Here is a 17615-nt window from a genome sequence, read left to right on the forward strand (position 1 = left end):
GAATGTCTGAACCTAAACCTTAAAAGTACTGTAAATCTCTCTGATTCGTCCTTTTCCCCCACCTCTGCTTCTTTTGGGATGTTCCTAACGACTAACTTCCCTGATGCTTCATGTTTAAACTCAGGCGAGTCGACTAGTCTACGAGTAAGAAAACACGAAGAAAACAGTCACAATTGAGCACGATTTTAATGCATAAGGCTAAACATTGTTTATAAGAGCGGTTTTAATTGTTAATCACATTTTTTCTATCACCAAGTCCAGCCAACTATTTAAAATGCCGCTGAAATCAATATGTCCCCAGTGTCTGCTTCGTTGACCCAGTCAGGAATGTTATTTGATGAAAGGCTAGCAGGGACTGTGGTCAAAGCAGAGTCATGTTTTGGCAACAGTCGTGGCATTAATTTGTATCTTAGCGTGCAAGTTTGTATTACCTTCCCGCTCTTTTCGACCCTTCTTTCTCTCCCCAACATACACCTCTGTGACGTGATGCTTAACCGTTTGAATATCGAAAGAACACTTCTGTTTCACTCGGTATGTGTTGGTATTTAGCCTTTCAAAAACAAGATGTTTACTGCCGCCAGAATACTGTCCCTCGCATTCACCGGTGTTAACAGGTCGGCATTGTGGCAATCTAACAGCTTCAGAGATTATATTTATGTCATCAAAATGACACACAATCATGTGTATTTTGTAAGATGATACATTTCAAAACATCCGACAACAGACATTCAAAGCTTCGTTAGAAGACCTTAATCCCAGATTTGCATGTAAACAAATAAAGTTTGATACTGACACTCAGGAACAGCTGAGCAGCGGTTTCTCTTCACATTGACGCCGAACCCAGCATATGTCGATATGTCATTTTAATCTGAACATTAATCAGATAATTATTTAAACCGTTGTTATAATAACAATTCAAACTTCTAGAGCGCTTTTATAAATACACAAAGACGCTTGACGTTCTATCGACATTCAATCGACTAGTCGGCGAACCACGCTCATCCATATCTTATTTGAATGGTCCCCATTCTCTCCAACCCGCTCTGGCTGTTCAGTGAACAATAATCAAGACCGAATGATAAACATTTTTTTGCAAGAGATATCTTGGCCTGCTGGTTGTCTGTGCTTTGGTCTGACAGTTTATTTTCCTGTCATCCCGTCATTTTTTCCCTTGTCCCCCCAGGTGCCTTTGTAGGTCTGGGTAATGTATCACAGCTCTGCAGTTCTTGAGTGAACTTGCATCTGGGTGGTTGGGTTGTTACTTAAATTGAATCAAACGGTCCACTAATTGCCCAGTGAGTTGGTGTATCATCAATGTGGGCTGTCTTGGAGGAACTTGGCAGCCGGGAGAGGGTGTACTCCTGCAGGAGAGTTCAGCTGGTCAGCGCCGTCAAGTCGTGGTACACTGCTGGAAAATGATGTGCTCCTCCGCTTCGGTCTGGAAGTGAGTCACTGTCCCACGAGAAGGAAGTATCTTGTGGTCACGTTCACCAGAAAGGCCAAGAGGGAGCGGCAGATCTACAGGCGGACTCTCAGCAGCTGGACTGTCATCGGGAAAAGCTCTCGATTTACTGCTTGATCTACGTTCGACCCTCGGGCATCGTCAAGAGCTTTGGTACCGAAAGAAGGACATCACAAGTGTCCAAAAGAAGTGTCCTTCTCGGGGTGTTTGGGACCACACTTGGTGGTGTAAGAAGCTCAGACATCCGGAAGGCACCGCAGCAAGCAGTGGTTCTCAAACTGTGGGGTGTGCCCCTCTAGTGGGGCGCAGTGGTATTACAGGTGGGGAACGCAGAAAGACCTTTATTGAGAACATCACTTATTACCAAAGTTCATGGACATAATCGAAGTCATTAATACATATTTAAATGCCTGTACGTTTGAGCACATTTTCTTTGTGACAGTCTTAACGGGTTATGGTTGCGCATAAGTGACGGCCAAGATTCTTGGCGACTCGCCACGTCCTACCTCCGTGAGATTGGCTTATCTGCTGTTGCCCTTCAAAACAAAAGCTCGACATTGAGAGTGGCCATATCAGGTCTGCTACCCCGTTTTAAAAAGATTTGTAGAGGAAAGCCGGCTCATTGCAGCCACTAATACTGATAAAACATGGTGGCTCACACATATCTCCATTCATTTTATATTTTTTTGCAAAGGTTGAGCGTTATTGTTGTTTTGAAAAGATATGCAGTTTAAAACTCGGTGAAACTCTTTATTGCCAAATATTTTAACTTGATTTGCTTGGTTTTTCACAGGTTGCACTATATTCAGTACACATAATACGCTATTGTTTTGATAGATTACATTCTGTTAATTGATTGCACATTCTATTTGTTTTTGTCTGATGGAGCAATCGACTTTCCCTGAAAGTGAATGCAATTTTTCTTTATTCTATTTGAAAAAGCACAGCTGGAGGAGACACATAAGGTTGTTATTTCAATAAAAATTCAGCACGAACCATGTTGTACAGTTTTCTTGGGGAGTTGGGACATCTTCCTCCAGGTCAGTTGAGGTGGTTCTGGCCTCTGATGTGGATACCTCTTGTAGAGGTGTCCCAAGCACAGCCAGCAAAACTGGAGAATTAGCTTGAGAGAAGGAAAGTATGGGCTACCTTGCTAATGTGACCTGGAACCAAAAAAAGAGGGCAAAAGATGGACATTTCCAATTTGAAAATGCTGTTGGATCAATATCCACCGTTGTCCTGCGAGTGTTCCTTTGACTGCGAGCCGGGGGAGCAGTAGCTGAGGACCTCCTCTTGAATGTGTTTTAAACACCCAGGAATTAAGTGACATCGTCCCTGTGCACAAGGACTGGCGGTGTACTTTAACTGGAAGATAATTGGCCCTGAAGCATTTCCCTTCAGTTCGTGCCTTGGCCACATAATAATTTCGCCCAGAGTGACGAGCAGCAGCCAATCCTGAGAATAGTAGGTGTCCGTGGTCGATTCCAGACGACGCTGACAGCCGGGGTAGAAACAGACCTGTTGACTCGTTAGCCCCCAGAGGGCGGGATGGCCACAGCGAAGGGCTGTTTGTATATAAAAGCTGCAGAGCACTGGAACAGAGATGTAATGGTGTTGAGATTGCGCAGAGTCGGCAGCACAAGGGAGCGGGTGACGTCATGCGAGAGCTACATCTGTCTCCCATTGGTCTGCGTGCTCCAGGGCCCTCGTGCCTCCACACAGAAGGGCCAGACTTTACGTACAATGTTTTTTGTGTGAATAAAAAAGCACTGTTGGTCGCAGAGAAACAGAATAGAAAGCTGGCCTTCCTGTCGCTTTCAGCCTCAGCATTTTTAGACGTTACTAAAGTCTCACAGGCTCTGGCAACATCTAGATTTTTTTACGCTAATTGTTGCATATACTTTCACATGTAGCGATAGATTCTTATATTTACAATTTAATCAACATTGTTATTTTACATTGTAAATCACCGGTTACTTTAAGTGTTTTTTAAAATACATTTTTGTATTCAATGTTATACACTAGGATAATATAAGTGAGGTAATACTCAACATATGTGCAATCTATATTCTAAGTCTCATTTTATGCAAAAGAACGTGCAGAGGTCTGTTGATGAATGTCTCATTTCTAAAAGGGAGAACGTCTCTTCTGGAACAAAGGTCGCTGATAACTGAACGTTCCTTATATTGTCAAGAGCTGTAAACTTGTCAGTCAACACATTGATATATATATATATATATATATATATATATATATATATATTCTCTGCCTCTGCAGCCAAATCATTGATCCTGTTTTAACAATTCACAGAATCATCGCATTTGAAGTTTTTGTTTTCTTATATTGTGAAAAGAGCATAAAAGGAGACTAGTGATATATATATACATAGCACTTCCACAGTGAAGACTAATTTTAAAGTTCTCTGTATGGATCCTGCACACAAATTTATCTTTATGTGATGGATTGCTTGTTTTGTGTAAAGTTGTATATTTTTCTTTATTTAATTGCATCTCTTTATGGTCTTTTGTTATTTGTTCTAAATTAAATATTCACACCATTGCTGTAGCAGCAAACAACTCTTTGGCTGCTATCCGAGCTCTGTTGACATGGCCGTGCACTGGAGCCGTGCACGTGAGCCGTGCACGTGAGCCGTGCACGTGAGCCGTGCCCCACTGGAAAGCTCGTGGCCGCCGCTCTGCACAACGCTCATATGACGGGGGCAGCTGGTAACTGCGTTCCCAGAGATGCTCCCAATCTCGTATCTCAAACCTTTAATTACATAATACACCGAAGCATCTCGTATAGGATTAACGTTCATCCAGACTCACGTTCCTTCTGAGGTACAGCACTTGTGAATATTGGCTTAGAGGGAGAGCGCACACTGGCCATTGGGGGCCAAACAAGCATGAACGAATGCTTGGAGCAACTGGTGTGTGTGTGTTCGGGCCGTGCGCTCCCTCACTGCGGCTTTGGAGGTTTATCCAGTGGGATGGCGTTTTCAACTCACGAGCCTGGCCTGAAACAGGGCTTTCTTTGTGGTCTGGCAGATCCCAGCCACGGCCAGCAGCTGTCTGAGAAGCAAAAGTCCCACAAGGAAATTGAGAATTACGTTGTCAGAAACATGACTTGACAACAGGGTCAAGTTGAAGGGATGTGCGCGTGAGAAGCTCGCACCTTGCACGTCTCTCGAGCCGAAACTTTATCTTTTATCTTTCGGATCGGGAGACGTGCAAAGGAGCGAGCTTAAAGGTCACGTCTTAGCTCCGCTGCACGGTCGAGAATTCGCCGATGGGATTGAGACGCCGGGCCAGAAGTGAATAAGGAATCTTGGCAGCGGCGAGCCCAAAACATCCTTTATGAGTAGTTGGAGTGGCACGCGGCACGAATGGTTCTGCGTCGACACCCCCCACTCCCCCTCCAGGAAAGGAAGAGTTTCCTCTCCCCAAATTGTTGCCCGATGCGTCGGCGATGATGTGGCCGTCCCCGGGGACACTGTACACACGGCGCTCTCACGTCTCCCGTCTCCTCGGTCTCGCCCCCCTTCACGCTCTGGCCCCTCCGTGGTCATGGTTTAAACTTTTCAAAAACTTTTTTAAAACTTTCCTTCCTCGAATTATGGCTGCGGCTTAATTACGTGATGTCAGGCTGTCTCGTCAAGCCGTGATTGCTCCTCGTGGAGGAAAACGCGTTCTCTCACGGACCCCAATTGAAAGGCTGAAGACAAGTGCGCTCACGCAGACGAAGGCTGCAGATGACCCAGAGCGCTCACCTGTGGGAATTTGGTCACAGTTTGAGAAAGGAAACAGAAAAAAGGAAGCTGAGAGCACACTGAACTGTGTAGTGTTTTTCCATATTGCAGCAGCAATAAAAGGTAATTCCCTCCCGGGAAGGGTCTGTTTAACTTGGCACGGAGCTGAGGTTTGAGGATGAGTCCAGCTTCCCATTCCTGTAAAACCTCCATTCATCAGAGGCTGATACAAGTCTGTGAAGACCTTCCCTTTCTGCACGTTGACCTCATTTTCTATTTTACTGGTGTCTTTGTTCTCATCCACTTCTCTTCTTTTTTGTGTGACTTTTTCAAAGAAGGCTTCTGGAGAGGACAAGTCTAGATATACACAGGTTTAAGTTTAAATTTGAGTTATGTTTATTTACGAATGATATGGGCCATGTTGTTTTCAGTATTTTTGCTCATAGATTATAGGAGACATATTGCGCATGGTTTACATGCTTTAATGTGTATAACATACTTTATTTGTCACACACTGTGTGTGTGTGTGTGATTATACCTGTATGCATCCTCTGTCTGAACTGAAGTGCTCCGTTTTAGCGGGTTATAACAGAATTGCGTTAAAATGTTCTTCATATTGTATAGTTGTGACATCACTCGTTTAAAGGCACAGTGTCTGAATATGGGCTTTGTGTATTTCTCCATGGATAAAACGTTTTGATACCGTTACAATATTTATACAGACCTGCTTTATGATGAAAAAGATATGGGCTAGGATCAGTCAGGCGTGGGTCCCATTTGGAATTTGTGACTGCGTTCTTACTCAAAACCGCAAATCTAAAGTAAACATCATCTCTAACCAGTGTCACATTGTAATGCCTAACCTTAACAAATCAAGAATTTGGAAAAATATCAGGAGTTATCTGTTTCTGTTGTTGGGCCGGACCGTCTGGAGATGTCACGTTAACACTGCGGCAGCCTCTTGACAAATCACACAGGCCTCCATCTGGACGACCTTCAAGTCCTCCTACTGAAGGACCCGAGACACACACACGCAAACACACGCGCTCTCGTTCTGTGGACGCCCAGGCATGGTCCCTGAAGCCCGGGCCTACGTCTTTAAAACTCCTGAACAATGAGCACCTGATTGAATCCAGAAAGGATTCAGGAAGTAGTGAATCCGTTTGAAAGCGCGAGGAGTGCGTTCACACGGCTCACTCCCTCGATCACCACCGCGCATGCCTGTGCGTTGGCAGCCTCGGCCTTTTTGAGGTTGTTGACTGCTCTGATGTCAAGTTCCTCAGTCACTTTTTCATTTCGGGGAATCTATTTTATGACACTAAACATATTGGGAGGTCTTTTGTGTAATAAAAAGAAAGAAAAGAGAACAAAAACACGATCAAGTCTTAAAACTTGCAGATAGTAACATAATACGAAGCCAAAATGGACTTTATTGACCTTCTCGCCCCTCCTCTTTCTCTCTCTGTCTCCGTCTCTCAGAAATCATTGACGACCTCGCGCATCTTGTGGACAAGACGGACGACCGGATTCATAACGAGACCCGAAGGGTGAAGCTTGTGGAGACGAAGTCCGCCTCCTGCGGTGAGCCGCCCTTTGTTTTCCTTTGCTGGGGAGCATCTCGGCCCAATATAGGCCTGATATCTGAACTGTGTCCTTGAGAACAAGTCACGATGAATCTGTTTATTTATATGAACAAGTGCTCAGCTTCAGGTTTCTCCTGTTTTTTGTTTGTTACAGCTTTTATAGCGGACGTGACTCCGTCTGTGAGACATAGAGTGAAGAGATACTCCTTTATTTATTGGTCCCGCAGTGGGGACATTTACAGGAATACAGCAGCGACAGGGACAAAGTGAACACAATACATAGTGAGATAAACAGTAAATAAAATGGTAAACAATCCACGGTAAGTGAATAATATATACAATAATATATGCACACAGGCAGAATAAATATGTCCATTTCCATATTAGTGATATTAATATTGCACAGGTTGGAGTGAATAAAGTTTAACTAAAGAATAACGCACGTACTATAGTTATGACAGCAAAAAAAACCACATTTTAAATAGACAGTCTTCCTCTTTAGTATTCATGGACTGAGCAAAGTCGGCCTTCGTCTCCAGAAACAATGGTGCAAGACAATGTGATGGCGGTGTTGAAAAGCCCTCTGGGCGCACAGGACGTGGCTGGTGGACGGTCGCCGCAGGCGTTAAAGCCGCACTTCAACTCTTATTTTCTTCAGTTTTTAGGTGCATCATCACACCGATTGTGTTGCGTCCCGTGTCGATACACACGTGGAGCTCCGAGGCCGCTTCAGTTGTCTCGGCAACCGATTCTGACAAGCGAGCGTTTGTTCAACTTTTTGCTTCGCCACGTACTTAAAGCTGTTTTTATTTTATTTTTCTCAGCCGGCAATGCTCTTTCAGAGGTAACCGGCTGCCATGAGAGGCGTGCCGGCTGGCTGAGGACGGTCCGTGGAATGCGAGAGCTTCAGTTTGCCCAGTGAAAATATTCGATGTCAAAAGGGCTGCATTGTTGCGCGCTGGGAGACTCGGCGAACGGGCGATCGCAGACGGGAGCCGAGCCGGCAGAGCGGAGGTCAGCCCTTCAGGATGCCTGGTTCTGGCGGCCCGGTCCCCATGGTGCCCGAGCGCGAGTTTGTTTGAAGATCCCAGAGCTCATATTGTGTTAGAATCAGGACTCTTTTCTCTCCGTCTTTCCATTTGTTTATCTTGTTCTTTTCGCCACCCCAAAATCCCTCCTCCCTCCTCCCTCTCCTTCGTTCCAGGCTGAAGAGAGTGTGTGTGTGCGCCCGTGTGTGTGTGTGTGTGTGTGTGCGTGTGTGTCTGTTGTCCTGTGTGCATGTTCATATGTAGATGCGTGTAGCGTACGGTGTATATGTTTCTGGAGTGCACTGGAAAGTGCGCAACTATATTAGCAAAGTATGTTTTTGTGTGCGTGTGTCTTCACTGTGAATGGAAAATTCCCCCGTGGTCTTCTTCACTCTCACCTCAACGCTCTCTTTCTTTTTACTTTCTTTTCTTCTGCCCCCCATTCCTCTCTGTCATCCCCCTGTTCGTCTCCAGAGTTGTTTGACACTCGTCTTTGTGTCAAGCAGAGAAAGAATTGAAAATACCACATGCCACAAATTGTTTGGTGGGCTTTCCCTCTCACTCTCTCGCTCTCTCTCTCGCTCTACCCCGCTCTCTCTCCATGAAAGCGTGTTTATAATTCCTCAGCTCTAAGGCTTTATTTATTTTTGAAACCACCTCTCATCCAAAGCCGGCGTTTGGGTGTTATGTCTCAGCCGAGTCCTTGTAGAGCGAGCAGAGTCTGGCTCTGACAGGCGGGAGCATGCTTAACATAACTATCGGAGGGCCGACCTCGTCGTCAAAGAAGCATCTTTGTTTTTGCAGACTAAAGTTTTGCAGGTGAGTTGGACACGTTTCAAGAAATATGTTCTTCACTTTTAGGCTTATCAACAGAAATCAGCAGACATTTGCCCTCCGTTGAACACATGTACCAGAGATCGCCAAAAAACAGCTGAAAGATGATCTATGGGACGGATCATCTCAACAACAATAAAACAAAATAAAGGGAAGGACCCACATTTTGCTCGCCGTGGTTCTTGTGGCATACTGTGCATGGCCGTGTTGTGAAACATCCACCCTGTTGAAACTGGATTCTTTCGAGCAGTTCCCAAGTTGCAACACGTCATTACTGAGGAGGCACGTTTATGACCTGTGCTATTAAAAAGTTTACAAGGAAATGGCGTTTACTAATTATACTCATTTAAATCAGTTTACTAATTGTAAACTGTCTTTTTGTATTATTTTTTTATTTTTTATTATTTTTTTTTTTATTAACAAATTTATTTTTACAGAATATTTGTAGTGAAATAGCATTTACAGTTTGTTATGCTGAAAATATTATTTTACAAAAAGAAAATATACAAATGTATAACCTTGTAGAAATCACCACACAAGGATGATGTTTTTTTTTTTTTTTTTACATAGATGAAAACAAGGAGAAAAACTAAACAAAAAACAACAACAAAAACAAGACAAAACAAAAACATTACACAAACTTTTCCCCATCCCACCCCTCCCCTTGTATGGCTCTCAGTTTCCTTTCATTTATACATCTACACAGTCTCTACACAGTTTACCTACACCCATCCGTACACATTTATATCTACACAAACCAATACAGCACTCACAACAAAATAAAACCAAAATAAAAAATAAATAACCTGCAGCGGGCTTAATTTGACGCCGGTCTCACACCACGATCAGCCAAGTCCAGAGATGGCAAAATATCTATAAAGGGGGCCCAGATTTTTCCAAAGGCTGCCTGCTTCCCTCTCACATTATATAATATCTTTTCAGGTGTGCAGTAGGACACAAGCTCATTAATCCAGTGTCTTATTGATGGTGATTTTTCGGATTTCCAGTTAATCAGAATACATTTTTTCACTGCAGTGCTCGCAAGTAAGATAAAGTATTTATTTATCTTTTTGTATTATAATGAAAAACAATAAATCAAACATTTTTGTGATTTCTGTTATTTTGTTAAACTTCCAAAAGGGAATTGATGATAGAAATACAACTATAGCATATACGTAAGTGTTGGAACAATGCCCGTCCTTAAATACCTTTTTCCTTTTCTTAGCGCTGGTCCAACGCTGTCACTTAGACGAGCTACGCCTGATTCACAGAGTCATTGCCACTTGTTTTAGATGATGTTGGTGGGAATTGAGGAGTGGAGGCTTTGGGTTTGCTTGGATTAGTGTGGCAGATTAGTCCACGGGACCAAAGGGTCTCTCGGAGAGTGGTGTGCGTCGTCCCCCCCCCCCTCCCGAGCTTAGGCATCGCCATCGGGCAACATCAGAGCTTCAGCAGTGCCTTCTCAACAGAGCTGATCCATTTTGTTGAGGGCCACTTCTGCAACGCCGTGAATCCCACAGGTGGCTCGCATCTCAAGTAGGTTTGGACTGGAGGGGACGCCTGAAGAGACTGTGGGTGAGGGGCGGCGGTAGACAGCGTTGAAAGAAGAGCGTGTCTATAGTTGTTACGGAAACAGTCATTTTGGTCAATAGAGAGGTCCAACTTTTAAAACGCCTATTTTAATCAGCTCGATCTTTCTTTCCAGAAATTTTCCTCACATTGTACCAACATGGTCAGCTGTTGGAAACTAGAAATTGAAATTGATTATGATTCACATGGTTGATGGAGGATTGGGTTTTTGTGTTTTTTTGCACAATTTTGAAAAATTCAAAAACGCAAAAGAGATAAATATTACGGTGCAGGAAGAGGCAGAAAGCCCACTGGGCTAATTTGAAATCCCGACCTATAAAATGTTAAAATGTCCCAATATCATACATCAAATGAATGTGCATAAGATATGACATGCATTATATTATTGACAATATATTTTTCCAACACATGATGTTTAAATCCAACAATATTGCCTGGGCTTGTGTTTGTTATGGGGATATTGGTTCATATACCTGCATCACGTCCCTATGAGTATAAAACCTAAAACAAGGAATACATTAATACAGTAATACAGTAATACGTTAAGGAAGCAGTTACAAAAACAGAAATTAAATTCTCTTTTAAGCTATTGAAACATTTGAATTTTTTGTTCAGTGGGGAAATATTCCCTTTCACCGGAAAGTATCTTTATAAATAAAAACACAAGTTGAAGAAATATTGATGTCATGAATAGTAATAATCTGAAGTTCCTGTAATTGAAGAGCAGATGATATGTGTGACTCATTGGGTTTTATACGGAGCTTTTGAACAGCCCTGTGTCTACCATTGTTCATCCTACATGTGGTTGATTTTGCAGTTTAAAGATACTCATACTCAGCTATTAATCAAAAAGCATAAATGTACACATTGGAAGCTTTTTAAATGTTGCTTAAAACTCCACTCGCTGAAATTTAATTTCCTCACATGGAACCTGGACTATAATGCATGTAAATCATCTCTGAAGTCGCCTACAGGTGTGAAAGCCCCCCTCTGACTAATTCTCACACTATTTCTTTGTGAATAAAAAAAAAATTCTTCTAAAATACATATGTTTCATAGATGTATACCTAACACTTAATTCTCCTCCTCTATTGTGCGGCTGGAATGCTGAGCATCACCCTGACCTTGTCAACACAAATGATTCCTCCTTTCCCCCCCTAAAGGTCAGCCTCGGCCTTTTGTGGCCCAAAAAGATCTTTGAACCATAAGCAGGGGGCCGCGGAGGGAGCAGCGAGGGGACGTTAAGGGGGGGGGGGGTCGACAATTATTCTTTCTCTCTGCAATTTGTCTCACCGGTTGCGTTTGAAAAATCATCCAAGATGGGTATGAACCCAGACTCGGCGGAGGCGGGGGGCCTCCCGACTCTCCTGGGTGGTCAGTCTATCAGCAGACGGAGACTATCTCCCCTGCATCAGTGTCACACCAGAGCCCTAATCTATTTGGCAAGCAAACGCCATGATTGTCATTAGTCTCCGGAGGCCTCCCCGGGGGTCAGGAGCAGCTTGTTCGGTCACCGAGGCAGACGGGGCTGGTCCGAGGGGAGCGGGAGGGCGAGGGTCACCGCGGGTGTCTTAACGTGGCTTCATGACTGACTGTTGCATGACATTGGGAGGGTGTGAGGGCCTCGGCGCCGCACGGACATTATGCGTGTGTGATGCCGCCTTCATTGCTATTGTTGCTGCGCCGTCGTCAAACACAGTCGCTGACGGATGTGGGAGCCCCGGCTGAATGAAATTGTGATGTCTGAATCTCACACGGACTGAGTGTCGTTTACACCCAGACAAAGATAATTGCTCCGTGTGTGTGTGTGTGTGTTTTCTTTAAGCACAAGGCTTTTAAAAAGCTGCGTGTGCTTTTCACTTTGCCGTCTTGTACTTTACGCTCACATGTGCAAGTTCTGAGGAGGAGGTGGGTGACTTCTGACCCGCCACGGACCTTCACGGCAACACCTCGGGGCGCGAGGGGAAACGCCGGCTGCTGGCGAAGAAGAAACCAACGCCATCCTTGCATTTCATCAGAGCACTACCCCCCCCCCCTCTCTCTATCTTTCTCTCTCCCTCCCTCCCTGTGGGAAAGACGACCAATTAGGCCGCGCAGGGGGGAACGCGGGAGGAGAGCGCCAAAGAATGAGAGAAATGTAAACCCAAAGTGAAAGGCTGGGGGGGAATACCAGCCCGGTGCTAAATAACAATGGACGAGTTGAGTCGGGGAAGGAGACCATCGGAGCAGCCGGAGAAGCAGTTGTTTGAAATCTTCACTGCCGAATGGGGGGGGGGGGAGAGAGAACAGTGTGTGGCCGCACCCTCAGAGAAAGTTCCCCACATCTTGTGTGTGTGTGTGTGTGGTAGAGATGGAAGAATGTATGTAATATACTAAGTGATAGACCACATCCTAAAGACATTCACGTGTTTATGAACAGACGATGAAAGCCGCCCTGAGATTTTAATATATTTGACCGATTCGCTCCGTCAAATCCCCAAATTTCGTCGTATCGTCACCGTGACAGATGTTGCCAAATGAGTTTTTAGGGTTTTGGTTTCCATAGCTACTTCTGTTTTTAAGATTCAGTAAAAGCCTGACCAATATTGGATTTGTTTTAATTTAAAGACCGATAGAGATTGGTATCCTAGAGTTGAAAATAATCTGGCTACAATATATTCGCTGATATTAATCTCCCTTGAAGAAAATAACATTTTTAAACAGAAATATGGATTAAAAAAATGTGACTAATTTTAATCTTCGGCCAAAAGGCCGATTTATCCATTGGACTTCACGTCATCAAATTGGTAACATTATTATTATTATTATTATTATTAACCATCAAATTTGTTCTCAAGACGTTAATCTTTTATTTATTTATTTATTTACAAAGAATGGACATCCCACCTGTAATGGATTTTCTTTTTACAACAGAAAGTTTTTTTTTATTTCTTTGGGTGTTGGCTATAATAAAAAAAAAAGTGTAATATTCCGGTCCTGGGGTTAAAGCGCTTTGATGAAGTGTGAGTGAGCTTTTGCACATTTCTTCTCTGCTTCCATGGTATCAGTGAAAAACAGTGATTATCCTCTCAGGGCGGAATCAGAAACATATGCCTATCGTAGTGTGTAATCTGTGGCCATAAAGCTTCTTTTTTTCCCTTTCTGTTCGTGGCTGTTGAACGCATGTACATTGCATTAAGTCATCAAGAGAAGAATGGTGACATGCTGTGAGGGCATGAGCACTTGGGATCAAGGATTTTGGAAATGAGTGGTGAGGTATGTCGGCCTCTACCTCTTCCAAGTGTATTCCCCTGAGTCGGCTGCATTCCCCTCCTCCTCCTCCTCCTCCTCCTGAGATCTCTCTCACGTCATGCTGGAGTTCCTCAGCTGCTCGGCTGTTTCAATACTCAACAAGTTAGAAAGGATTTGTTGGAAACCGCAAAGGTTTTTATCACAACGGGGTTCGGTGAAGTAAATATCAGATAATGTACTTCTGTTTGAGTAGTGACTGCGTTCAAATAGTCGGAATATTTATTTAACATTTTTAAATGGCGAGATCTGTTTTCTCAAACAGCTGGGCACTGCAGTTTATAGCTAATGACACTCGAACATATTCTGGATGTCCACTTTTTAAAAATGACAAACATCTTATCTATAAATAGACATCCTGACATTTGTATTGCAATTTCCAAAACACCTTATATTACCGAGAATAGGTCAGCAAGCCATTTGGAAGAGATAAACATTTAACAAATCAGATTTAGGCATGAGTCATTGAAAACAGGTCAATATTTAATAATCTGTAAAGGAAACTAATTACATGCGTTTAGATGGACTCAACAGGCTATGTGGTACTCTTCATCTCTTCAACGGTCAAACAAACAGAATGTGTTTGAATATGTTATGAATAGGCTCGCGAACAGCCGGTCTTCTTCGTGTGGCTGAAAGGAGTACTGCATATTTAAACGCTAAACAAAAAAGACAATGGACGAAATTCATCGAACTTCATTTGGCGACCCAAGTAAAATCCCCCGCGGCCCTCCTGTGGGTCCCGCCCCCCGTCTTTATAGGAGCGGCTGCTCTACTGCGCATCTACACAGGAGAACAGAGCCACGTTCATCGCGTTGAATGAACCTGTCACCGCGTGCAAAAAGTGTGACACATTGACAACAATGTGGCTCTGTTGCACAGAAGAGTGAGCTGGACCGGGCTTTGGATGCGTTTACTTTGTTAGCGGGATCACTTTATTGTTGGGAGTTTTCCTTTTTCTTTTACTGGTTCTGCCTTTGTCATCTGATGCCCCTTCTCTTCTCTCGTGTTCTCTCCTTCAGGGATGCTGGTGGTGATCGTGCTGCTCCTCATAGCCATCGTCGTGATCGCCTCGTGGCCCGTGTAGCTGACGAGGACCTGCGTCAACCACGCCCACGTCGACAGTTTGAGACCTTTTTGCGTCACGTACAGCCATTTAAACACTGAAGACTTTTTATTATTATTGAATATATCGCTTGTTCTATTTAACCCTTGTGTTGCCTATTTAACCCTCCTGTCGCCTTCGGGTCAATTTGACCCGATTCAATGTTTAATGTCGGTGTTCTTTCGGGAGTCAACAAACAAACATAAAGTACCTCACACTTAAACTTGGAAAACAATATTAATTCTAATAATTTTCTGGAGATTTTAATAGCTGGGGTCATATTGACCTCAAGGGTAAAATATGTTAGTAAATATAAAGGTAACAGGAGGGTTAAACATTGAATCGGGTCAAATTGACCCGAAGGCAACACAAGGGTTAAGTTGTTTAAGTGTCTGTCTCACTAATTTTTGCAATGTATCAAATGGTTAAATTATTTGTGGGGTTTGTCAGCACAATGAAAACCTGTCTCTCTCTCTCTCTCTCGTAAATGTACCCAATGTGTTGCTGTAGCAGCTGCAATGTTGCCATTAGTCTTGGGATTTTATAACGTTCAGCCGAACGGCTCGGCCGCGCATCCGAAGCGCCCGTTTTTCCTTCCTTGTAAATCAACTCTCCTTGTAATTTCTAATAAATGTCATTTCCAGTTAATGGCCTCCGGACTCCTGTCTGTCTGCCCCGGGGGAGGATGCTGGTGGTTGGTCACATGATATTCAGCCGAACACACTCGTACCAAAATGCCCATATTTCCATCGTGAAATCTGCACACGTTTTGGTCTCCTGTACTTGTCGTGTTACGAAGAGGCAGCCAGTAAACGGAGAGAAGCCGACTCTGTGCCTTTGGGAATGTCTCGAGGACAAAACAAATGAAACATAATCATTCAACTCAACAGAGGCCAAGGTTTTTTCAATGTAACAAGTTTATTTCAACTGAAAATCTGAATGTAGTTCTACCAGGTTGGTGTGTTCAGTAGTTATTATTTCCTTCTTTAGTGGCAACGATCGAAACAACCACAAACAAGTAAAAAAATAAAAAAATAAAAAAGTTGAAAGACAATAAAATCCACAATGTCTTGTCATTAAATATATTCATATAGAATAACCATAATATATTAGTACGCATTGTAAAACAACATTTCAAAAAAAAAGAAGAGAAAAAGTCTTGGCAATGGTGACAACTAAACAACATTTACAATTTCATAGTATGAACACAAAGCAAAGCTTTGACAGGTGTGTGTGTGTGTGTGTGTGTGTGTGTGTGTGTGTGTGTGTGTGTGTGTGTGTGTGTGTGTGTGTGTGTGTGTGTGTGTGTGTGTGTGTGTGTGTGTGTGTGTGTGTGTGTGTGTGTGTGTGTGTGTGTGTGTGTGTGTGTGTGTGTGTGTGTGTGTGTGTGTGTGTGTGTGTGTGAAGCGTTTCATCAGGAAGCTTGTCAGAACCATCGCCCCGGGAGACGGTTGTAAAATGTACAGCATGAGGCTACGAAGACCAGAGAGAGGGAGACGAGAGAGGGGGAGACCAGAGAGAGGGAGAGCAGAGAGGGGGAGACTACTATCCCAATCAGTGGATTGAGTGTACATAAACATTTAAAAAATAGACTCTCCCTCAAACCTTGAATGTAAATACTGAGACGTCCTTCAGCAACAAAGCATCTGTTCATTACATTTTACAGTTGATTTCTCGTGCTTTTTAAAAAGCCCTCCAGGAGGCATTTGTGTCAATTCTGAAAATTCCTGAACAAGTGAGAGATCTTGGAATCAGAAAGTGTTCCCATCAAAAACGGAGGAGGTATAAATCCATAAGATTAAAACCACGTGTGTGGAAATGATCTCAAACCCATTTATTATTATCTTTTTTTTTTTTTTTACAGTTACTCTGGAACGGATAAATTGGGTGTTTTGGGACGGACTGAAAAGTTACTCCAGTTTATGATTCGTCAAACTGTGTGTCTTTTTTTCTTGTTGTTTTGTTGTTTACTACCACGCATTCCTCAGAGAGATCCAAACAGGACTGCGCACTAATAAACGAGCGTTGTGGCTCAAAATCAAGCAGCGTCAACTGATTGCAACCCCCCCCCCCCCAACCCACCACCACCCGCTCCTCCCTGTGCACGTGTTAAAGTGAGGAGAATTTAAAGTGGCAAGCCAATGGGAGGCTTCTGATCGGTTGCACAGTGAATGTACAGACGTGCATTGTGTTTCTAAAAAGAGAGCCTAGAATCCATTCCAGAATCCAGAATCCAGAATCGTTGATTCTTTTTCTTTATTCAAGGTGCAGTTTGCACTGAAGTACATTTGTTATTTTCCTTTCTTTATGCCCTTCCTCGTCGCGTTCTACTGTGTGCATCGATTAAGTTTAATGGGATATTTCATCCAGTTATAATCTGACAATACGCAGTACCTTCATGGGCACAACTACAATGTTGGTCCACTTTGTCACTGTCGCCACTAAACGAGTGTAATGAATTAAAACGAACCAAAAAATAATCATATTTTAACCGAGAACCACTCTGGTCATTACGTAAAAGCGCCATGTTAGTGAATTGAACATTACGGTCTCGAATGAGACGCATTCACATGCAGATTTGTAGAAATACTGAAGCACCAACATGTAACCGGTGAAGTGTGGAAGGAGCAACGAGGGGTCGGAAAAAAGAAAAGTGTCAACACTGTGTTTTTATTCCTTGTTCCTCTTCGGTCACGTGCATGTTTGGAATTTGTAAAAGTCTACAGAACTACAGGATTCTTGAGTTGCAGACACACCTGAGTGTTGTACAACAGGGGGGGGGGGGAGTGGGTCGGATGTATGATGCATTTATGTGGCTCGCAAAGAATGTTTTTTGTAATTTTTATGGCACAATTCTGAATTGATTCTTTCACAATCAGTGAAGACTTTTGATGAAACAAGCTCGCCTCTTCACCAAGAATACAACAAGGAAACCATGCAGAGGCAAAAAGTTGCAGTGGTAATTAATTAAGTGTCG

General features: G+C 43.3%; 1 protein-coding gene across 1 annotated transcript in view; it reads left to right on the forward strand.

Moving 5' to 3' along the window:
- stx8 (syntaxin 8) overlaps nt 1–15286 on the forward strand; it is a 48187-nt gene extending 32901 nt beyond the window's left edge. Inside the window, exons 7-8 of the mRNA XM_056408779.1 lie at nt 6690–6791; nt 14556–15286. Of these exons, the coding sequence (XP_056264754.1) occupies nt 6690–6791; nt 14556–14620 (167 nt within the window). The 3' untranslated portion in view covers nt 14621–15286. The remainder of the gene's footprint in view (nt 1–6689; nt 6792–14555) is intronic.
- Nucleotides 15287–17615: the final 2329 nt, after the last annotated feature.

Source organism: Pseudoliparis swirei, chromosome 24, assembly GCF_029220125.1.
Source record: "Pseudoliparis swirei isolate HS2019 ecotype Mariana Trench chromosome 24, NWPU_hadal_v1, whole genome shotgun sequence".
In the NCBI taxonomy this organism is placed as follows: Eukaryota; Metazoa; Chordata; class Actinopteri; order Perciformes; family Liparidae; genus Pseudoliparis; species Pseudoliparis swirei.